Below are 25087 nucleotides of genomic sequence, written 5' to 3' on the forward strand. Positions count from 1 at the left end.
GCTGATGATGAGCGTTCGGGACGGTCAAAAAAACTGCAACCACCGCTGATAACATCGAAAATGTTCACCAAATGGTACTGGACGACATCGAATCAAAATTAGAGAGATAGCAGAGGCTATGGGCATATCGAAAGAACGCGTTTGTCATATATTGACTGAAGAATTGGATATGCGCAAGCTATTCATGCGTTGGGTGCCGCGCTTGCTCACAAAAACGAATTCGAATGAACATTTCCAAGGCCTTGTTGGAGCGGTTCAAGCGAAACGAGTCAGATTTTTTGCGTCGATTCATAACTGTAGATGAAACTTGGATCCACCACTACACTCCAGAGACAAAAGAACAGTCAAAACAGTGGACTGCAAAGGATGAATCTGCTCCGAAAAAGATGAAGACGGTTCCATCAGCTGGGAAGGTAATGGCGACTGTTTTTTGGGATAGTCACGGAATTGTGTATATCGACTATCTTGAAAAAGGTAAAACAATAATGGAAGCGTATCATTATTTGATAAGCTGAAAGCAGAAATTGCAAAAAAACGGCCGCATTTGAAGAAGAAGAAAGTGCTGTTCCAGACAACGCATCTGCTCATACTTCGGCGATCGCCCTGGCCAAAATTCACGAACTGCACTTCGAATTGGTTGACCACCCACCGTATTCACCAGATCTGGCCCCCAGCGACTTTTTTCTAGGCTTCCTAAGCTTAAAGTTTCGCTTGGAGGACAGAGATTTTCATCGAACGAGGAGGTCATCGCATAAATGCCTATTTGCGGAGCAAGACGCCAATTACTATTTGGAGGGGTTAAAGAGGTTAGAGTATCGATGGGAAAAGTGTATCGACTTAAAAGGAGATTATGTTGAAAAATAAAACTATATTTGACCGAAAAAATACTTGTTTCTATATTAGGCTCAAAAGGCTTTTCAGACTACCCTCGTAGCCCCATTATCTCGAAAGTTAAATGTTTGTAATTGCTTTTAAAAAATGTAAATCATCAATGATTCGTATCTTTGTATTCCCATTAAAATTTTCTTATTCGAAAAACTAGTGACAGTAGCTTTAATTCTTTTTAAAAAATATTGATATAAAGTTGTGTTTAATTTAATTAATATGTATATCATCTATATAAAAAAATTTGATATCAAAAAGGTAGCGCCATGTTATAGTCCCATTACCTCGAAAGTTAAGTACAATTGGTATCATAAAATTACGTTTAACCTAATTTATCTCAAATGATATGTATCTAACATAAGTGATAATAGCTTTCTATCTCAATATATGTATATATAATATTCCCACATATCTTTTTGTAAAGAATTTTTAAATACATATATATTTGAATCGAATGAAAAATTTAATTACAAAGAGGTAATAGTACAAAATAAAAAACTTAATTTAAATAAAAAAATTTTTTAATTAAAATAAAATAAATTAAATAAAATAAATTAATTAAATTAAATAAATTAAATAAGATAAATTAAAATAAATTAAATTAAATTAAATAAAAAAAATTGTGTTAATGAATGATTATTCTCTCAACTTTATCTTTGATAATATCCATTCGAGACTAAAAACTTTATTTAGGTAAGAAGATAGATCAAGAATGTCAAATGCAACAGTACAATCACAAGGAACAAAATGGTTCATTTTATTCTTTGTTCCGGAAATTGCAACTAAACTCAAAAAAATTGTCGATGATTTTAACGCAAAACCCGCGTGATCAGAGTTCATAAGGATGTTCTACGAGCACATTCCAAAAGGAATGTAGCGTACAAGATCTGCTGCGGCAGCTGTGATGCGTGCTGTGATGTCGGAAAACGAGACTGCATGAACACCAAAGTCATATACGTAGGAACACGAACACACATTCAGTCATTATCGAACATAGATTGGATTACGATCATGAATTTGATTGGAACGGTGTGAAAGTATTAGACTATGAACGTAATTTGCAGAAACGGCTGATCTTAGAGATGCTTTTTATTAAGAGACAGAATAATTGTTTGAATTCACAGTCTGATATTGAATTCTTGCACCACGCATACGTTTCTGTCTTCAGTAAGCTGTAACCTCAGCTTTGTTTTATAAAAAATTAATAAGTTGTTGACTTGTAGAATCACCGCGTTCAGTCATTACCTGGAGCTCAAGGCGTACGGATGCGCTGTTGATATGCTGCTCGGTGCGAATCGCGCCACACTCCTGCGCGTGCTTTGTTCGATTTTGTGAGCCGATAATTGACAACCCTTAAAGATTGTCCTATCTCTTTAAGGATGACATGATGGTGCGATCATAATTCGAGTTAGCGAAATTAACGTTAGTGAGCACGTCGGATGAATATGGTATCTTATCTTTATTTTTTGTATACATTGAGAATGATTCAAACTAGAGTCGAAACGTATGTTATATATATTTTTAAGTTATAATAAAAAATGTAAATTGCGCACCGTAAACAGCGCTGATTCTCATTGCTCTTTCACATCAAAAAAATTTTTATGTAAAAAAACTTGGCGCTGTTAGATCACATAAAGAAAACAAAACAATTTAAAGTAATAATATATATAATAATAACATTGAAGTAATAAAAATACAGTTTCTTGCACATAATATATGTTGTCATATACAGGGTGTCCCAAAATTCCCGCATTTGGAATACACTACGTGATTTTTTATGTTAAAAGAAATAACTTTTTCCTTTAACAAAATTACGTGCGACGAGTAGTTTTTACAGTAAATCAAATTAAAAGTGACGAATGAGTGCGCGTATGTGCATAGCGATCAAGGCTGGCACGCGTTCCTCAGGCCGGCGCGGCCTGGGACTTAATCTTTGACGACTTCACGTACTGTATTGTTTAAAATATAATACAAATTAACAAAATAAGTATTCATTCTTTATGTAACGATTCAATAAAAAAATTGTCTGATTTCGTAGCATTATCTGGAAATAAAAATAAATGTAAATTATATGGTGTATGAACTGAGCATTCTATTATTTTAATTATTTTTTTATTGTTGTATGCGCAATTGCAGATGACAATAAAAAAATACTGAATTTAACGAATATTTATTAATTACGTGAATACGTAATCACGAAAAGTAAAAAAATTAGTTTTTTTTATAATAGTGTCTAAATAATTCAGTATATTTTTTTGTTATATGCAATTGTGCAATAATTGTTTACATTTATTTACATTTATTTACATTTATTTTTATTTCGAGATAATGCTATGAAATCAAATAAATTTTTTATTAAATCGTTAAAGGATGAATACAAATACTTATTTTGTTAACTTTTATCATATTTTAAAGAATATAGCACGTGAAGTCGTCAAAGATTAAGTACCAGACCGCGCCAGCCTAAGAAACGCGCGTCAGCCCTGACCGCTACGCACATACCAGGTGTATGCATAAGTTTTTTCCGGTTTTTTAGTAAAAAAAGACACGTAATTTTCAAGGGAAATTAATTTTTTTTTTATTCAAAATATTGGCCATCGGCTTCTACACATTTCGCCCATCTTTCAGGTAATTTATGAATACCATGCCAGAAAAACTGCTTGTCTTTTGCGGCAAACCATTCGTCGAGCCATTTTCCAACTTCCTCGAAATTGCTGAAGTGCTGCTCTGCGAGCGCGTGCCCCATTGATGCGAAGAGGTGATAGTCAGATGGCGCCAGGTCTGAGGAGTACGGCGGGTGCGGAAGGATGTCCCATCCAAGCGATTTCAAGGTGTCTTTCACTGGTTTTGCTGTATGAGACGGTGCATTGTCGTGTAACAAAATCACTTTGCCATGTATTCTGGCCCATTCCGGTCGTCTTTCGATTAATGCGTGGTTTAAATTAATCATTTGTTGATAGCGTTGTGTATTAACGGTTGGGCGATAGCGTTGTGTATTAACGGTTTCGCCGGTTCAAGAGTTCATAATACACAATACCGCTCTAGTCCCACCAGACACAGAGCATGATCTTCTTGCCGAAGCGATTTGGCCTTGGTGTTGATGGACCGGCTTCGCCAGGTGAAAGCCACGATTTTTTCCGCTTCGGGTTTTCAAAATAAATTCATTTTTCGTCACCCGTCACAATTCGATACAAAAATGATTTCCTTTCGTGGCGTTGAAGCAGCATTTCAAAAGTGACTTTGCGATTTTCCATTTGACGTTCATTCAAATCGTGTGGGACCCATTTACCGAGTTTATTAATCTTTCCCATTGCTCGTAAACGTCTGTTGATTGTTTCTTGTGATACATGTAATGCTTCTGCTAATTGCCGTTGAATTTGAGTTGGGTCATCATCCAATAACTCCTTGCTCGTCTTCGCATTTTTGTGGTCTACCAGAGCGCTCACTGTCTTTCACATTGAAATCACCACTTTTAAATTGTCGAAACTATTGTCTCACATGTTCTAATCGATGGAGCGTGTTCACCATATGTTTCTATCAGCAAACGATGACTTTCAACAGCCTTTTTCTTTTGATTAAATAAAAAAAGCAATGCGTGCCGCAAATATTCTTTTTCAGGCACAAACTCATGATCACTGAACGATAAAACAAAGACGCTAGTTTTTGGCGGACTCAACTTGTGTGTGTTTGTAGTTTTAAATGTCAGACGAACAAAATGATGTATGTGTCAAATTAATACGCTGCGTACTTTTCGCTGGCGACATCTTTTAGTTAAACCGGAAAAAACTTATGCATATATCTGGTAAGTGCGCTCATTCGTCACTTTTAATCTGATAACTGTAAAAACTACTCGTTGCATGCAATTTTGCTAAAGGAAAAAATTGTTTCTTTTAGCATAATCATATAGTGTACTCCAAATGCGGGAGTTTTGGGACACCCTGTATATCACTTTATAACAAATAAACTTAATCTTATATTAATTTAATATTGCTCGAACAATATACACATAGTGATTATCATTTTTATTGCTGTCGCAATGTTCCTTAAATCTTATTTACATTTTTAAATAAATATTTCTCATTTTTACTTTGTTATTCAATCAAGGTCTACCAGCGCCAAGTTTTTTTACATAAAAATTTTTTATTTAAATTGAATTTTTTTCATTTTGTACTATTATCTCTTTAATTCTTTGTTCTTAAATCTTTCATTTGATTCAAATATATATGTATTTAAAAAATTTTTACAGAAGGATATGTCGGAATATTATATAGACATATATTGAGATAGAATGAAAACTATTACCACTTATGTTAGATACATATCATTTAAGTTAAATCAGGTTAAATGCAATTTTATATCATAATAATTCAATTCTAAATTCAAGTTTTTTTGCGGTTCGGGTGAAACAGTAAGAACTCGTCTGTCGACGAGTCCAGCAATAGTGCTTCTTTTTTGGGCGAGAGGATGCTGGGAGTGAAAATTGAGGTATCTCCCCGAGAATGTGGTTTTATGAAACCAATCAATCTCGACGTTCTTATTAACAACTTTTAAGGTCAAATCGAGAAAATTCAGCTTGCTCCCTCCCCCCCATCTCAGCAGTAAATTGTAATCTAGAGTGGTACGAGTTGAACCTTCCAAGAATCTCATCAATCAATCGGGAAGGAATGGCCATTGCAATGTCATTGACATATCTATAAAAAAATGGTAAATGGTATGTGCCTTAACATCCTTGAGCCCGCTCTCCTCCAAATCTCTTAATACTAAATCAGTTATGATCGGAGACAATGGGGAACCCATGGTATTCCAAAGATTTGCTTATGGATTACATTGTCAAACATAAAGAAGGTAGAATTTAAGATAAACGAGACTGCACCTAAAAATTCATTTAGGAATGTCGCAGTTCTTCGAGATGTGTCCCTAGCGTTTAACAATACTGTCAATTGATAGGTCGATAGGAACATTGATGAACAAAGAGACCGCATCAAAAGAAACAAGTGTGTGGTCATCAGTCAATTATGTGCTAGACAACTTGTTAGCAAGTTTAAAACTATTTTCTATATGTGCTGAAGGTTTTGGGATATTTCTTGACAGGAGTTTGTTCAAGAAGGATGCCAGGTTGTAAAGTGGACTATCAATTGACGAGACAATTATTCAGAGGGAGCATCCCTGTTTATGTATTTTAGGGAGCTCGTAAATCCTGGGGAGAATCCCATCGGAACAGTAGAGATGCTTGTGAGTGTTAGATATGTAATTAGAGTTCTTTCAGATTTTGAGAATGTCTCGCAACTTGCTAGTAATAATCTTTCGTGATCAGCTATAAGTCTCAGTATTGTGTAATATTTGTCATCTTCATAAAGTAACTGTTCTTATCCAACGATGACATTACCTTTATCTGCTCGGATGAATATGATGTCAGGATGGGTGCGTGTAAATTGTTGTGTAGATTTTAGTAATAGGGATAATCTGATGTTAATGCGGGTTTTTGGGGGGGAGAGTGTAGAGAGATTATTAATGATGAGTATTAGCCTATTTCTCAAGTTCAAACGTGCTTCAGAAGGAAACTTCTGGATGTTATTTTCGATATTCTTAATTGTCTCAAAGATGGTTTTTTCCAAGTTGTACGAAGGTAAGGCGAAATTTTCGCCAAGTTGAAGCTAACACTGCACTTCTTGAAGGATATAGGCGTTGGATAGATTAAGAAACTACCTTTCTCTCAAAGCATGAAATGAAAGTGGGAGGGTATCTTTAAGATAGGAGAGAGGATTTAGGGAGACAACGTAATGATACCAGGGAGTGTATTAGTGAGAATGAGAGGGAGGCAGAAGAATTATTTATTTGTCTTATGTGGTAATGTCAAAATGGTCCAACCAGTTCAGATAGTAAACTTTATGTGGTAATATTATTAATATGTCAAATATTTGACTTTAATGCACTTATATCAAATTATCGACTTATATTTAACAGTTTCACTTCCGCGCGCGGATAGCTTCAGTAATCAGGTGAGGAAGTGAGAACGACTGAGATTGGAGTAACAATTAATTCTTTATTGATAGAATGCGAGAGGATACAATAAAGATGTAGATTTGACTTACGTTATTATCGGTCGCGGTGTATATCGCGGATCGCGGGTGTTGCGTGACGCGGGACGGGTGACATGCGGTCGGTGCGTCGCCGGCGCGATCAGCTGGCCCGTGATCGCGCATTATATCTGTCATCAGCTGTCCGCGAAAACAGCCGCAGAGTTCGTCACGCGGTGCGCGCGTGACGAACTCTGCGGCTGTTTTCGCGGATAGCTGATTTTGAGGGAGATCTCCAGTGCCGTCACTCTGATGGCGGGAATCGGGAGTGCCCGATTCGCTTGTCTAACCCATTGACACAGATGGGGGGAGGGGGTATCGGGTGACCCGACCAAAGAGTATTCTGGTGCTCGGATTTGTCGTCGAGAGTCTCGACGCCACCGGGTGTATCCCGATGTTTTTGTCGGTTGTCAGGGAGCACCCTGACAGATATAATGCGCAATACGTTTTCGCAGGTAGTTGGAGACGGAGTGATTAATCGTGATCGAGTGTACTTGGCTGTGCTGAGGTATTTCCCAGTACCATACGGTTTCCCCAGAGAATACGGATGATCGTTCGTGGCTGAGCGTACTCGGCCGTGTTTCCCGTTCGACAGTGCTTCACATTCGACTTGCTAGGATTCGGAAAGATTTCTTAGCTTCTCTTCGCATGATGCTGTGCTCGAGATGCCGGGAACGGGACAAGTGCTCTCTGTGGAAAGCGAGTCATTTTTATTCGAGATCGGCCGTGATATCTCGTTGCGAAACGGTTTCGAATTGGCCGATCTCGGGGTTGGACTCCCCTTCCACCGATGGATAGGAAATTTGGAAGAGGATCGGGAATGGAGCTAGGTGCGGTAGTCGGCGCGATACGGAAAACGTCGTCATTTCGTGACGTGGCGTTCGGTGCGGTACAGGGCGATCATGATTCGACGGCGCGGTGTTCGGCGCGGTACGGGGAGCGCGCTTGCTCCTAGATGCGACATTCGACGCGGTGCGGGCGGTGTGCTCCGCGAAGTCGAGCACGTGTTCGCCGAATGCCGGCGTGGATTCTCCGAAACACCTCGGAGAATCGTATGTCGTGTATTTAAAAATGGGCGCATTGCGCCGGTTTGCGACGGTAGATCGTACTCCGCTCGATGTTCGGCGGTCCTCGACGGATGATATATCGAGGGAAAAAACGAAAAACGAAGCAAAGGGAAATTGCTCTGTTACATCTTCCCCCTCCTTCGGAAGCCAGAACTTTGTGGCTTTACTCGGCCCTGCGGCATGATCGGAGCGTGCCGTGGTTGAACCGGAGTATGTTTGGCTCCGTCTACCAGGGCGCGATACTTCCGATTCTTATGTACCGCATAGTGCGGTACATATGTCGTCTTTCCTGGCGCTACTTCCACCGGAATATCGGGTGGTCATCGGGATTCGACGGGTCGCAATGGCTCTGGTCTTGGCGGCGGCGATACTAGTGTGCCGATGATGGCTGCTACCTTAGCCTGCGAAGTGGTTTGCTCATTCTGCGAGCATGCTTCATTCTCAGCACTTCCTTGCGATTTCGGCGTGATGGCGGTGGCAGTGTCGTGAGAGATGGTCTTTCACTTTTGCGTGGCGTCTGATCGCTGTATCACGCTGCTGATCTTTGGCATGTTCGGATTCGCTACTCGGGTGAAGGTAGCGGATGTGTTACTGCTGGTGGTCGCGGTCGGGATAGTCTTGGCTGCTACCAAGTTGTGGAAACACCGGGTCGTAACCTGGGGGCTCGATGTCGGCGAGTATCGATTTCGTCCAAGATGTTCTGTTCCATGCTGTTGAAATCTCGGTAACGAGTGAGTATTTTCGCTGTTTGACCCGGTTTATATACTTCTTTGGGCCTTTGTTCTAGTCCCCTTCTATGTTTCTTTTCTAGAATCTTCCGGTGATTATCATTCGGCGTCTTTCGCGGGCGTCCTGATCTTTTGCGCGAGCGTGGGGGTTCTGCCGTGCCGGGTTTGCCTCTGTTTGTTGATGCGGAAGCCGGGGACGCGTTCTTGTTGACGGTCGGCATGTTTATTTGCGCATCGCTGGTCGAAGATTCTTCTCTCAATTGTCGGTGCGTCATGGGTCGGAGACTCGCTTGCGGGTTTCAAACTCTGTGGAGGGGGTGAGTCTTTTTAACCCGAGATTGGTCGCGGTATTTCGGTACGGATTCGGGTTCACCGCTCTCAGGATCCCATCCACCAAAGGATACGCGTCTCAGGGGTTACCGTTCTTATTTTTGTCGGTCAGTTTCAGATTGCGATTTTATCGTCCCTTTTCGAACGACGACGATCGGAGAGTTATCTTTGTATGTTCGACTTCGATATCGATTATATTCTGCATAGCTGGGTTTCGCGGCCGGTAACGTTGTTTTATCGTGGTAGGATCATTTAATCGGATGTGGTGTTCTATAAGTTCGGCCGTGAATATTGTCGAACTTCCTCAATTCTTTATCGAGAAATGCTCAAAGTCATCCTTGGAAAGTTGACAATTTTTTGGGTTGTGTGTCCTTATTCTCGATCTAGGAGGCGGCCGCAATATAATGCCCGATCCTGCCATACGTCTATTCCGATTAACATCTTGTTGTCTAGACTGGGTAATATACGAAATTTATGTTTTTTTTTTAAATGATGGAAACGAAGGGATATGTCGATGGTCCCCGATATATTTATGTGTGTGCCGTCTGCGAGCCGTACTTGCCCGTCTTCGTTTACGGTTCTACAGCGGAGACGTCGTAATAATCGAGCGGTAGTTTGGTTAACAAAAGATAACTTCGACCCAGTGTCAATCATGGCTTGAATCGGGTGTCCTCGGTTGTATACAGTGATATGCGGCCGCGGGGTGTAATTTATGCGGTGGCTCGAGACGCGACCGTGGGTTTTTCGATTCGATTCTCGTTTCCCGGCGGGTGGCATTCGCACATGAACACCTCATCCTTACCGCACTGCGAGCAAAATCGGAGGAGTAGTCATCAACAATCGAACCGAGTGTGTTCCCTTTGTTTGCATCGCCAGCAATGATCGCGTGGATTATAAGTGGCCGCCGCGATTTTACTCGGCTTCAGCGTAGTTTCTTCCCGAGTTTCCGATGATATCGTTCGTCGTTGGTGCTGAATATTTTCGTACTTCGATAGCCCGTTCTTGCAGGGTGCGTAGGGAAATCACGTCTTCCCGGCGAATATGCAATCGGGGTGAAGATTTGTGTATAATTGTTCGGTCTAATTTCTCTCTCCGAATCTCCCCTGCCCGACGCATGAGCGTTTGGAGCGGTGGCGTATTTGGCGTACGATTCCCCGGATTTCTGTAGGCGAGTATATATTTCTTCGCCGCGTAATAATTCCGGAAGGCCGATTAATAATTTTTGCCCTGAGAAGCCGTAGGCGAGACTGAGCTCCTCCACACGTTCGAGAAAGCCGATCGGATCACGCTCCTCAAAGAAACATCCCCACTTTCTCATTTGGTAATTATGTCGGCGGTCCACGGTATTTCCGGTATTATGACTGGAAATTCTGGCGAGTGCGAGGTTACGAGGGAAATCGCGGCGGGGGGTGCAGGGTGGCTCGAGATTTGTCCCCGGATTATCGTGCAGATAGCGACGTAAACGTTGTCGAAGGGCGTCAATGCTACCGCTCGTATTCGGTTGCAGTTGAGATATCCTTGTAATTCGGCTTTCGATTTAGCCGTTCGATTTCCTCGTCGCACATGTTGTTAATCTCCTCGTTCTCTGTCGCTTTCTTTTCTTCCAGTCCCTGTTTCATATAACGATCTCACTTCCACGTGCGGATAGCTTCGAAGTCAGTGGTCAGGTGAGGAAGTGAGAGCGACTGAGATTGGAGTAATAATTAATTCTTTATTGATAGAATGCGACAGAGGTTACAACAAAGATGTAGATTTGACTTACGTTATTATCGGTCGCGGTGTATATCGCGAATCGCGGGTGTTGCGTGACGCGGGACGGGTGACGTGCGTCGCCGGCGCGATCAGCTGGCTCGTGATCATGTGGTGCGCGCGCGACGGATCTCTGCGACTATTTTCGCGGATAGTTGATTTTGAGGGAGGTCTCCGGGATGCTGTCACTCTGACGGCGGGAATCGGGAGTGTCCGATTCGCCTGTCTAACCCGTTGGCGCAGGTGGGGGGGGAGGGGTGTCGAGTGACCCGAGGAGATCAAGGAGTACCCTGAGTACTCGGATTTGTCATCGAGAGTGCTCGACGCCACCGATGTTTTTGTCAGTTGTCAGGGAGTGCCCTGATAGATGTAATGCGCGATACGTTCTCGCAGGTAGTTGGAGACGGAGTGATCAACCATGGTCGAGCGTACTCGGCCGTGCTGGGATACTCCCTAGTGCTTCACGTTCGACTTGTTAGGATTCAGAAAGGTCTCTTGGCTTCTCTTCGCACGATGCTGTGCTCGAGATGCCGGGAACGGGACAAGTGCTCTCCGTGAAAAGCGAGCCCCTTTTATCCGAGATTGGCCGCAGTATCTCGGTGCAGTTTCGAATTGGCCGATCTCGGGGTTGGACTCCCCTTCCACGGATGGATAGGAAATTCGGGAGAGGATCGGAAACGAAGCTAGATGCGGTGGTTGGAGCGGTACGGGAAGCGTCATAATTTCGTGATGCGGCGTTCGGCGCGATACGAGGCGATCATGATTCGACGGCGCGGTGTTCGGTGCGGTACGAGGAACGCGCTTGCTTCTAGACGCGGCATTCGGACTCGTCGAGCACGTGTTCGCCGAATGCCAGCGTGGATTCTCCGAGACACCTCGGAGAATCATATATTGTGTACTTAAAAATGGACACATTGCGCCGATTTGCGACGGTGCGTCGCACTCCGCTCGATATTCGGCGGTCCTCGACGGGTGATATGTCGAGGGAAAAAACAGAAAACGGAGCGAGAAAGTCACTCTGTTACATATTTTTGTTAATAATTATTTTAATAAATATACGTAAGTTTATAAGCGATAAACTATAATAATTTTTTTTATTTGAACTATTGTATCATTTTACCATATGAGGTAAATAAACATTCTAATGAATTTTTTTGACAGCTATCACATGGTACAATATGTCATTATTGAACACATATTTTACGATATTATGTTGCGATATTAATTGTATAATATACAAACAAGTTCCGAAACAGAAATAATTTCTTAATAAAAATATCGTTGTATATTTCTGATATTCTCGATGTTGTAAGAGAACCCTCGTGATGGAACCTTTATCTGGTCTGAGCGCGCGAAATATCAGCTCTGTGATTAGTGAACTTTAATCGCCAATAATTTAAAAACTATTAATGCCTCAACATTTTTATCTTAGAACGTTCCAAAGAATTTGCTCTTAAAAGGAAATGCGTCAGTTTTAGGACATCCTGTATGTGCATATAAAATATATTAAATAATTAAATTATATATTAATTTATAATTGTAAATATATAATATTGAACAGTAATATAATTAATCTGACATTAAAATAGTAACAAAAATAAAAATTTGATATTGCAATAGAAATATAAATATTAATATTTTTTTAATTAAGGAATTAAACAGATTTCTATAATTGAAAAAAAAATAATGTGTGTGTATATACTATTTAAGTTTTGATATGGTTTTTCCATATATTTGGCAAATATCGACAAATGATATACACCAGGTCGGCAAAACGCTGAAATTAGTCACGGGCATCCGCGAGTGCCTGTTGTGCACATCTCAGGAGCGTATCTAATATTTTTAGTACCTTGGGATAAAGTTTCGCACTTACAAAAATAGCGTTGCGTGTATATATGAATGATAGTGTAGTCTTAAACTACTAATACTTGAATTTTTGTAACATCATAAAATTTTTTTATAGGTTTTTTTTATAACAGTTTTAGTTAAATCGTTTAAAGAAATATGCAAAAATATATTGTAATATATAGGAATTAAAATGCATAAGTTCTTATGAATTCAACTTATATCTAGTTAATTTTTTTATTAGTCAAATAAAAAAATATACTCTAGCACGTTTTGATTGTTCTAATAATAATAATAAGCATTCATTATAGGTAAATTTTAATTAAAATGCTTATCTCTATTTTTAAATATTGTAAGTTGTCAAAATTTGTGCTAAATTAAAAATTGTGTAATTATTACATTTAAATGTTTAACGAAAATTTAAATATAACAAAGAAATAAAACAATAATATAATAACAATGTATTAAAATATAAACTTACAATACAATCATAAATTATAAGGGATAATCAAAGTAAGAAAAGAAGGTTAGATTCAAGTTCGGATAGTTCTTCATGAGAAGAGAAGTGGTTCATAATCAAGCAATATTTGATCTGTGGAACCATTATAAATTCAAAGAAATATAATGACATTATATCAAAAGACATTATAACACAAAACTACTTGGAGCCACTTATGACAAGATAGAAGGTTCGGAGCGAATTCAACTTTTGCACGATTTAAAATCAGTTGTTTCCAACACTAAAGTAATTTTCATAATATACTGTTGCGGCCGTTCGGCGCTGCTGAAATTAATCAATATCAATCAATAAGAGTTTGAATAGAGGATCGGCTCTTGGCAACGCGTCGTTCTCCGACTGTTTTACAGATTTGACGGTCAGATTCCGCGGTGGCCGGACGCGTTTCTGTACCGCTGTACCGTTGGTTTAATAAAGAGCGAGTTTTTCCTTAAACAGTGTTCTTCCTTTCCGAAAGCGCTCCGCCGAGTATCGCGATCTCGAGAAGTAACGCCGCGAACGCGACAATTTTGGGGATTCGTCCGGGATCGAATTTTTCGATTCGTGTGTGTGTGACAGATAATGGCGGAACGACAAACGGAAGAAACGGGGACTGGACAGGAAGAGGCGAAAGGTCGGAGAGTGATCTCTGGGAGAAAAAGGGCCTGTACTCGAGCGGAAGGGCCGGAGGCGTCTTCGAATTTGGAGGAGATTCTTCGCTTAACGCTGGAGGAGCTTCGCTCTCTGAGAGAGGAGCGCGTTCGTCGAGAGACGGAAACATTTTCAATGCCCGGTCCGCAGGAAGAGATTTCGCAACGTCCGATCAGGCCAGTCATTTCCTTTTTCAAATTTTAGTTCCGACTTGAAACTTAAGCCCGATACTTATGACGGTAGTGTTCCGTTGCGCGAATATCTTACGCAGTTTAATTTAATTGCGCGGGCGAATAATTTGGGAAACGCGGAGAAGGCTGTCGTATTAGCGTCATGTCTCCGAGGAAAAGCGCGTGCGATTTTGGAAGAGGGCACGGATTTTGAGAACTCTCAATTTGAAAATTTGGTCGCGCGTTTAGAGCTACGTTTTGGAGAAAATTTATCCTCGCAAAATTATTATTATCAATTTACGAATCGAAAACAGAGATTCGGAGAAGATTTAGCTACATTAGGCTCGGATATCGAGCATTTATCTCGATTAGCTTATCCTGAATGTTTTCCCGGAGTTCGTGACAAAATTGCTTGTTCTCAATTTGTAGTTGCATTGTCTGATGTGAATGTTAAACAGACATTGCAGCTAGAAGGGTTAACATCTTTAAGGGCCGCAGTAAAAAGGGAATAATTAATAGCTTTGGCTATTAAAATTATAAGGGAAGAATTTTAAGTAGAGGTTTTCGGGGTCCGGTTTTCCAATTTTGACATTACTTTTATTTCTTGTTAATTGTTTTGAGTTAATTGTTTACTGTTTTCTGTTTTATTTTTCTTTAAGCTTCCTTCCGTCGTGAGAAGCGTCGTGGGGAGATCCTCGAGCCTGAGCATCAAGCAAGATCTTCAAGCTCGTGCTTCAAACTGAAAAGAAGTCTGCTTCGCCCCCGGTTTTCCGAGTCGTGGTTTTTCCGGGGGACGATGGGCGAATGCCGAGGCAGGGGTTTAGTGTGTCTTTTAGAAAGACATAAGGGTCCACGACGATTACCCCCACTTTGCCCGAAAAATGGAAGAGAAAAATGCGCAAAGCTCAAGACGAAGAGTCAAGAGTGAAACGCGCGAAAATTTCAAGAACAAGATTCTTCTGAAGAGTAGAGAAGACTGGGATTAGAAGTAGCGGCGCCCGGTAACCTGAGGCAGTAGCCCAGGGTAGGGCAGGAAGTCGCCAGGAGCCCAGAAGTCTTTTCCAAGAGGAAGTTCTTGAAAGAGGAAGAATTGTCGGGACGACAATTTTATAAAGAAGGGGGCAGTATTGCGGCCGTGCGGTGTTCCGTTCGGTGCTGCTGAAATTAATCAATATCAATCGATAAGAGTTTGAATAGAGGATCGGTCCTTGGCAACGCGTCGTTCTCCGACTGTTTTACAGATTTGATAGCCAGATTCCGCGGTAGCCGGACGCGTTTCTGTACCGTTGTACCGTTGGTTTAATAAAGAGCGAGCTTTTCTTTTAACAGTGTTCTTTCTTTCTGAAAGCGCTCCGCCGAGTCTCGGGAAGTAACGCCGCGAACGCGACAATACTATTATAATATATAATATATAATATGCGTTTTTTACTGTAGTCAGTTTTAATTTAATTCATTATATTTAATTGTACCCGGTAAAAAAATTTTTCGTATAAGGACATATATGCATATAAACATGTACAAATATATATATATATATATATATATATATATATATAAAATTATACACGAGATATGTCCATATGTTCATATTAGTTTCTTTCCTTTGTAAAATTTTTGTTTGATATAAAAAAAAATAATAATCAGAAGACATAAGAAATTTGTCGCCTGCCCGGAAAGCGGGAGTACCAGGTTTGATTCCTAGTATGAGATAATATTTTTCGTTGTACACATTTCATGTGAGGAAGATATCGAGAATATCGAGGAAATATCTAGGATTCTATTAATTGCGGGGTGTTTTGCGAGTGTCCGCAATTTAGCAGAAGGAGTATATCGATGTGAAACGCTACGTAATACCATGATATTACGAAGCGTTCGAAGCGTTTCATTATCGGTCATTAACGCGCTGCATTATGATAATAGGCTGACTTATCGATCTGATTTACATTACATTAGGTCGATAAGTTAGATCGTTATTATCACTTAGCGAATTAATGCACTTTACTGCACTAAGAACATAATCTGTCTGATTGTTGTCATCGAGCAGAGTCCGCGATGGGTTACGTGCGCTGTGTATGTAACACGTTTTTTGTAATAATTTTCAATTGACGGGATAATTAACCAGTGATGATTAATAGTAGTGACCCGATAGATTTGTTCATAAATGATTTTATCGATCAAGTGCGTGAGTAAATCCGTGAACATGTTGACAATTTATAAAAGAGAACTTCTGATAGATTACTGTGATTACATGTAATGTGTATTTCTTTCTTTCAAGTCATTTTTAATCATAATAGTAATTAATCGATAGTGATTAATAATATGTGCGTATGTGTGTAAATGTCACATGGGACATCGTTCATCCACGATGAAATTCATCCGTCAAGCTACAACCGTATAAAGATATCATAGAAATCTCTACAAAGTAAGTGAATGAGAGAGAGAGAGACAGAGAGAGAGAGAGAGAGAGAGAGAGAGAGAGAGAGAGAGAGAAAGTAAGTGAGAAATCGTATAGGTGCATACTATCGCGTATGGTAAACACGTCGACAGTGAACGCCCTGCAGTAATCATCTGCGTCGGACGATGAGTTGTGTCGTCCCTGCCTACTTTCCGTACGCATCTCGTTATTCGCTAACTTTTTTCTTTTATAATTTAAAATGTAAGCATCGGACAAAATTTTTGTAGAGCAAAAATCGTCTCAGAATTAATTCAGGAGTACGTGCAAGGACACAGGGTTGTTCTGAATCATTCTGTATACATGTTTTTACATAAAAAATTTTTTATCAGATACATTACATTTAATAAAGATATTATTCTAATACAAGAAGAAAAATCGGAATTAAGTAAACCTATATTGTATGCCAGTTACAAAATTTCATCTTATTGCACGTGAATCACGTCCATTTAGCATTGGTCCATTTGTCAAACAATGTTTAGAAATTGCCGCAGAAACAATATATCCTAATGATATTAATAAATTTAAATCAATTAGTCTCTCTTCTCGAACTGTAGTACGTCGCATTGAAAAATTAGCTGAAGATCTCGAGTGACAATTGGAACTAAAAGCAAATAATTTTATTACTTTTTCATTAGCTCTCGAGAATACTGATATCGTTGATACTGCACAATTGGCAATTTTTATTCGTGGTGTGGATAGCACCTCTCTATTACTGAGGAACTTTTAAATATAATATCTCTGAAAAGTACTACGACTGGAAAAGATATATTGTTTAGCGTTGAAGAAGCAATAGAAAACATTAATCTATCTTGGATAGATAAATTAACTTCAGTTGCTACTGATGGTGCTGCAGCAATGATTGGACACAATATGGGTTTCGTAAGACGTTTAAAGTCTAAACTAGTGATCAAAACAAGAAGTACATTCAATCCATTGTATCAAGAGACATGTGCAAAATTTTTAAAGTATGACGAAGTAAAAATTGTAATCAAAGTTGTAAATTTTATTAGAACTACTGGATTGAATCATCGTCAATTTCGCGAATTTTTATCTTCTTTAGAATCAGATTATATCGATATCTCCTATTTTTGCGAAACACGATGGCTTAGTCGAGGTAAAACTCTTCAGCGTTTCTTTCATTTACGCGAAGAAATAATTATATTTTTAGAAATGAAAGATAAGTCTGTGCCTGAACTATCACAGCCTTCCTGGAATCTCGCCTTTCTTGCGGATATGTTGCGGATCACTAATCATTTAAATACATTAAATTACTCTTTACAAGGCAAAGATAAATTAATTATTTATATGTTTGATCAAATTAGATTTTTTAAAATGAAACTTAATTTATGGATCAATTAATTTCAATCTCGACAGTTGTTGCATTTTTGAAATTTATTATCTGTTGCCATGCACATTCAAGCTAAGCAATATGAAGAATATATAAATTCACTTCAATTATTACATAATGAATTCGATTGTCGATTTAGGAAAATGCATGTTTTAGAAGAAGACTTACTTATGACACATTTTATTGTTAATATTAATATTGTTCCTGCAAATACAATTAGAATTAATAGATTTAAAATGTGACTCTTAAAAATCGTTTTTATACAATGACTAACATCGTACAATTTTATTTATATATATCTCAAGAACGTTTTCTTCGACTACATGCTCGTGCTGCAATAATGAGTATGTTCGCTTCTACAAATTCATGAATTATTTTCTATTATGAAATTAAATAAATCGCGAATTACGCGAACAGTTAACAGATTCACATTTGAATTTTGCAATAATTCGTTTAAGTTGTGCCAAAACGATAACACCTGATATATCGCACATAATATCGGAAAATTATGAATCAAATACTAATTAAATGTTATAAGAGTTGTTTATTTAATATTATTGTAAGAATTGTTTATTTAAAATATAGATAGTTATTAATTTATGCTAATTCTGGGTCTGAATTTGTGCAACACAATATTTTTTTTACTCCTTGAACAGCACGTTCAATGAACAGACGTTCTTGCTATCACCTCTACTCACTTTATTGTGCCTAGCTACCTAACGCGCGCCCCAGCGCGCTCGACTGCCCGCGGATATTGGACGCCTGCGAGCACTTGCCGATCTCTGATATACACGTTTCATGCAGCCATCGCTTGCACTGAATGTATTGAATCCAATCTGCTTTTTTTGTTATGAATTCATACTCCTCGCCACATCCAACACATATTTGATAAATTATATATATTATATCAGATATGAAAAATTTAATTTCTTGTTTAAAATAGCTCTTGCTCGGAACTTTAAAATAGCTCTTGCTTGGAACTTTAATGTGAACTGGCTTTTTCTCAGTTTCCAAACGTTTTTCTAACAGGCTTTTAATAGCTGTTTTGAGTGCACTTTTTAATTTCAATTTTACGATGTGTTCAAAAGATGTTAAATAAACAATTTGATTGTTTTGATGTTTTACTGTAAGATTTTTTGTTATAGATGGTACTGGAGAAATTTCATTTAAAATTTTTGTAGGAGAGACAATAACAAGTTGTTCATTTTGATCAACAATATCAAGTTTAAAATCAATTATCAATATTTTTTATATCCTGTATAATTGTGAAATTAGCTGTGTTAACTTCAACTTCATTACATTCATTTTTCAAAGAAACTGTAAGCAACAGGGAAATTGATTTCGCTGGAATAGGAATAGGAATTTGATATATTATTATCAGAGTTAACAAACGCATATTCAGGAATTGCATCAGGATTGAAAGAATAAATTCCAGTAACTCTAAATCTCGAAATAGCGTTTGCTGGTGTTGCTGATTTATTCCAGGTCTCATTTAATAGTTCTTCAAATTGTAATTATGATGTAAGTTTTCGGCCAGGATAATTTTTTAACTATTTAGAAGCAGCATTAAAATAATTATTTTTTATTAATTTAAAAACAGCACAATCTAGAGGTTGTAGATAATGTATGACTGAGAAGATACATTAATAAAATGTCTTCGGACTGTGCGAATTCAAGCATTTCAATAGAATTGCAATGAGAAGAATGGCTATCTAGTATCGAAGCTATAGTTTCTGATTTTCGGGGAAGACAATGCATTTTAAGCTAGTCAAAAAATAATATGGTGTTTATATAAGCTGATTTTTTAGACATTTAAACAACAGATCTTGAAGGCATGTCATCTTCGAATTCTGGTTTTTTTATTTTTGCCTTTCATTATACAAACTGGAGAAAGAAATGTATCCTCTGCATTACAGCAAGTTATTACTGTTATTGTTATTCTTCTTTCTCTCCAGATGGTGCAATAAAAAAATTTTGAACCTTTTTCAACGATAACATGACTAGGATGATTATTTAACTGTAAGTCAGTTTCATCCATGTTATAAATAGAACCTGGCTTATTAAACAATCCATTTTATTCAAGAATTTTACCCAAAAGTTTGAAATATTCGCTTATGTTTTATCTATTCATACAAAGACTTATGACAAGAAATAAACTTTCTGATTTGCGTAAGAAATATCAGAAATATCAGGTTGTCTAGATAAAAATGAACAAAGCCAGTCATATCCAGCTTTTTCAGTATCATTATTAAATCTGTGTTTGATATTAAACTGATTGGCAAAGTTAAACCAGTGTACAAAGATCATCTTGAATAAACGGAAAACCATGCTTTTACATTGTTTTAATATGCCGCATTATCCTTTCTTTATTCTTCTTTCCAAACGTGCAGGTAGGGCCCATTCTGTCCTTTATTACATTATCAGATTTAAATCTTCTTTCAAGAGTTTCTTTCTGGGAATATTATTTTCAATGCTTGCTTGACGTATAGAAGTGCTTTTCTAAATTGTTTCTAGAGCAGCAATTAATTGATCGTGCGACCATTTACTTCGCATATGCTCTGAATTCCTACTTTTATTTGGCGTCTTTAAAAACACAAATACCATACACGTTACCATTTATCTAACAAAATATTTGACAAAATATTAAAATATTTAATATTACAGTAAATATATATATCTTCATATATACTCTTATTGATTTTAGTAAAACTTAATATATTTTTATGAGTACAATATGAAAATAATATTTCAAATTATTTACTCAAAAAATAAAATATTGCTATAAAAGGAATGAATCGTTAAAGGAATGAATCGTTAAAAGAAAACTACTTTTCTGAACGTGGCGAGGTTTGACATCTATTAATCAATACTAAAAGAAATATTCCAGTTTGCTGTTCTAAACAAGAAATTAAATTATTGTATCATTTGTTGTGTGATAAATATTGTTAAATTCTTCCTACAAAAACTCGCAAGCGCAATGCAATATCAGGCAATTGAATGACAAAGTTCTAATCTTATAATTTCACTTATGAATAATGTGAAAATTAAGACAAATAAAAATCAGCGCTGTTTATAGTGCGCAATTAACACTATTAAAAACTTTAATATATAATACAGACGTTTTGATTCAAGTTTGAGTCATCTTCAGTGAATATAAAAATAAAGATAAGATCCTCTGTTCATGAGCTTACCGATGTTAAAATCATAATTAAAATTATTATGACCGTACATATATATCATTCTTAAAGGAAACGAAACAATAGTCATTAAGGGGTCATTAAACTGTCAATTATCAGATGAACACAGTTTATATTAGAACAGAGAAAGCACGTGCAGGAGTGCGGCACAGTTCGCACTGAGCAGCACATCGCACAGCGCGTCCGCACGTCTTAAGCTTCAAACAGTAACTGAGCGCAGTGTCTCTTCAATTCAACTTGCAATTAAAACAAAACCGAGGTTACAGTTTGTTCAAGACGGAAACGTATGCGTGGTGCAACAATTCAGTATCAGACTGTGAATTTAGGCTATTATTTTGTCTTTTAATAAAAAGCATCTTTAAAATCAGTTGTTTCTGTAAGTTTCATTCACAGTCTAATAACTTCACATCGTTCCAGTCATTCATGATCGTAATCACAATTTGTGCTCGGTAATGATTGAATGTATATTTGTGCGCATATGATTTTGGTGTTCATGCAGTCTCGTTTTTAATTGTCTCATAATTTGTCCGACATAGCACCCATCGCAATTGTTACAGCAGATCTTGTACACTACATTCCTTCTGGACACTACATTCCTTCTGGAATGTAGTGTACAAGATCTGCTGTAACAATTGACATTAGAGCGTTCTTATGAACTCTGGTCATGCTTCTTAACTTATTCATACTAAAGAACGCGGGTTTTGCGTTGAAATCATTAGCAATTTTTTTGAGTTTGGTCGCAATTTCTGGAACAAAAGATAAAACCATTTTGTTTCTTGTGATTGCTCTGTTGTATTTGGCATGCTTAATTCATCATCTCGTTTAAATAGAATTCTTAATCTCGAATGAATATTATCAAAGATAAAATTGAGAGAGTAATCGTTCATTAACAAAATAGTGATCACCAAATTCAATTTTTTTTATGATATTTTAGGTGAGATAATAAGAATGCTCTATCGACGAATCCAGCAATAGTGCCTTTTTTTTGGGGCGAGAGGACGCTGAGAGTGAAAATTGAGAATGTGGGTTTATGAAACCAATCAATTTCAATGTTCCTATTAACAATTAAGATTAAATTGAAAAAATTCAACTCGCTCCCCCCATTTCAACAGTAAATCTGTTGTAATCTAGGGTGGTACGAGTTGAGCTTCCAAGAATCTCATCAATCAATCGGGAAAGAATGGCCATTGCAATATTATCATATCTATAAAAAAATGGTAAACGGGCCTCAATACCCTCGAGCATGCTCTCCTCCAAATCTCTTTATATTAAATCAGCTATGATCAGTGACAATGGGGAACCCAAAGGTGTTCTAAAGGTTTGCTTGTAAATTATATTGTCAAAGGTAAAGAAAGTTGAATTTAGAACAAACGAGACTGCATTCAAAAATTCGTCTTTAGGGATATCATAGTTCTTCGAGATGAAACTTATAAAAACGACTGATTTCAGAGATGCTTTTTATTAAAAGACAAATAATAGCCTAAATTTACAGTTTAATACTGAATTATTGCACCACGCATACGTTTTCGTTTTGAACAAACTGTAACCTCGGTTTTGTTTTGATTGCAAGTTGTTGAATTGAAGAGACACTGTTCTCAGTTATTGGAGCTCAAAGCGTACGGACGCGCTGTGGTATGCTGCGGTATGCTGCTTGGTGCAAACTGTGCCACATTCCTACACGTGCTTTCTCCGTGTTAGTGTAAACTGTGTTCATCTGATAATTGACAGCCCCTTAATGACCATTATCTTGTTTCCTTTAAGGATGACATATATGTACGGTCATAATAATTTTAATTAATTTTAATATCCGTGAACTCATCGGATGAATACGGATTTTATCTTTATGTTTATATTCACTGAAGATGACTCAAACTTATTGAATCGAAACGTCTGTATTATTAAAATTTGTAATAAAGAGGGTTAATTACGCATTGTGAACAGCGCTGATTTGCCTTAATTTTCACATTATATTTAACACTAAGAATCACTTTAATAATATTCATTTATGAAGTAAATATTGTGATATTTACTGGAACTGTAACAAAATTAAAATGAAAAACTCTAACATTTATTTTTATTGCACATTATTTACAATAATTCCAGACAAAAACACTATCACAAAAACAATGTCACTGAGTGATATGTAAGCAATCGACTTTTGCCTTGTGACGCTACATATTAATTATGTGTCGACTGTGTTGGCTAACTTACCTTGAAAAAAATGGACAATCTTATCCGAATTGTGAGGGAAAGATAACCATAGTTTTTATAAATAAATAATGAAAATGAAAATACATATACATATTATAGGTCACATTACAATTTATGTACCCTTATTATGTATGTAACGTTAATTACTTCAGTTTAACTGTAATTTATGCGATGTTATAGTAGCTTTTAATAAATATATGCAAAACTTTGTAGGTAGTCGAAAGTAAAAATATTACATAATATTCACATTATTGTTATTTCGTATAGTATACGCATACATAAACTGCTATAAATATTGATTTTTTTTTTGAAAATAACTACAAGAATGCATTATTTAATGCATTATTTATTTATTAGAGAAATTACAGCTTATGGCTATCTTTTCCGTATGGCCATAATATCCGAGTTTGCCCTACATACATATGTACACACACACACACATACACACGCGCGCGCGCGCGCGCAGCACATAGGGTGAGGAAAATGTCGGTACTCCTGAATAACTCGGAAAATATAAATGTTATAGAAAAATATTTCAGACAAAAGTTATAGGGCTTAGAAAGATTTATTTACTGATTTATGATCTTATCAGTTTGACCTTAGGTGGCATCGCCAAGGTCAGGTCAAGGTCACGTCGATTTTTTTTAAATGGGACACTATTTTTTATTTCAGAATCTAATAGCTGTCAAGAGCTTTTTAAAATACTGTAAAAAGATATTTTTTCATTAAGTATTTTTCGAGTTATGAGGCTTGAAAGTTATACAGTATTTTGATGTGAAATACAAAATGTCTTGTAAAATAGTTCAGTTTCTGATAATTTTACCTTAATACTTTTATAATATATAAAATAATAAGATGAATCAATTGGTGTAAAAAAAACACAAGTTGCTTTTAAAAAAAACATGTATGTAATTTGCAACATAATGCTCCATATTTTTCTTTACACTAATACCCAACACTGACTCTACACTAACGTAAACCTTAATACTCTACACTATTACCGTACAACTTGTGTCTGAAACATTTTTTATTCCCGATTGCTGCCAATCGAAGGTTTGCACAACGGAGAGAGTATGCGTTTCACCGAAGCCAAATCTTTTGTTACCTTAATTCTCAGTAACTATAATACAGTTCAATATCAATCTTCGTACATGAGTTTCTTAAATATATATATATAGATGTCTTCACCCGAGAAGATATCCAAAAGAAAGCAATTTTTGCACAATATGGTATATATATATATATATATATATATATATGATAAAAATTTATTCTATATTTTTTATTTATTTTTATGGTATATGTGAGGAATCGTCTATTTGCCGGTTCACAATTTCCGGAACATTATATGTATGTGTATTTATATATCAGAAAACTTACTACTTAAACTAAACTTACTATTTAACTAAACTTAATTAATAAATTATTTCAGCATTCTTTCAATATCTTTGCTCGTTGTTGATCTTTTCTTTAAATTGCATAAAATATTCAATTCTTCTTTATTCTCTAATAAAATCAGGACTACATTAAATTATGCGTTTCAGAATTAATTATGTTATATAGATAGATATTTTTGTAATAAATTATTCGTAAAAATTTTATTAAAGTTTTTTATCTCCAAATTATTTGTTATCTTTAGAAACATCTTGTGAGTATATAATATTTCTCCAAGTATTTTATTTGTATTTGTAATCTAATTAGAAATAGATTGATATTACATTATTATTATTTGCGTTACATTATTTTTATTTTTTTATTTGAAATTTTTGCGTAATATTGAAATATATTAATTTACATTTGTAAGTTTGATACTTTCTTAAAAAGTTTACTTTAAATTGTTAAAAATAGACCATGTTTGAATTGGAAAATTAAATATTT

General features: G+C 36.8%; 2 protein-coding genes across 3 annotated transcripts in view; both read left to right on the top strand.

The window, feature by feature from the left end:
- The window catches only part of LOC105424975 (membralin), a 112650-nt gene that overhangs the window by 21289 nt on the left and 66274 nt on the right, over positions 1–25087 (top strand). The gene's annotated exons all lie outside the window — the stretch shown is intronic.
- LOC148936837 (uncharacterized) lies at positions 13760–18407 on the top strand. The gene is made up of 2 exons (XM_089075995.1): positions 13760–13811; positions 13927–18407. Exons 1-2 carry the CDS (start codon positions 13760–13762, stop codon positions 14508–14510), a joined length of 636 nt encoding a protein of 211 aa, XP_088932121.1. The 3' UTR covers positions 14511–18407.

Source organism: Pogonomyrmex barbatus, unplaced genomic scaffold (genome assembly GCF_055798465.1).
Source record: "Pogonomyrmex barbatus isolate J1 unplaced genomic scaffold, ASM5579846v1 scaffold2, whole genome shotgun sequence".
Taxonomy (NCBI): domain Eukaryota; kingdom Metazoa; phylum Arthropoda; class Insecta; order Hymenoptera; family Formicidae; genus Pogonomyrmex; species Pogonomyrmex barbatus.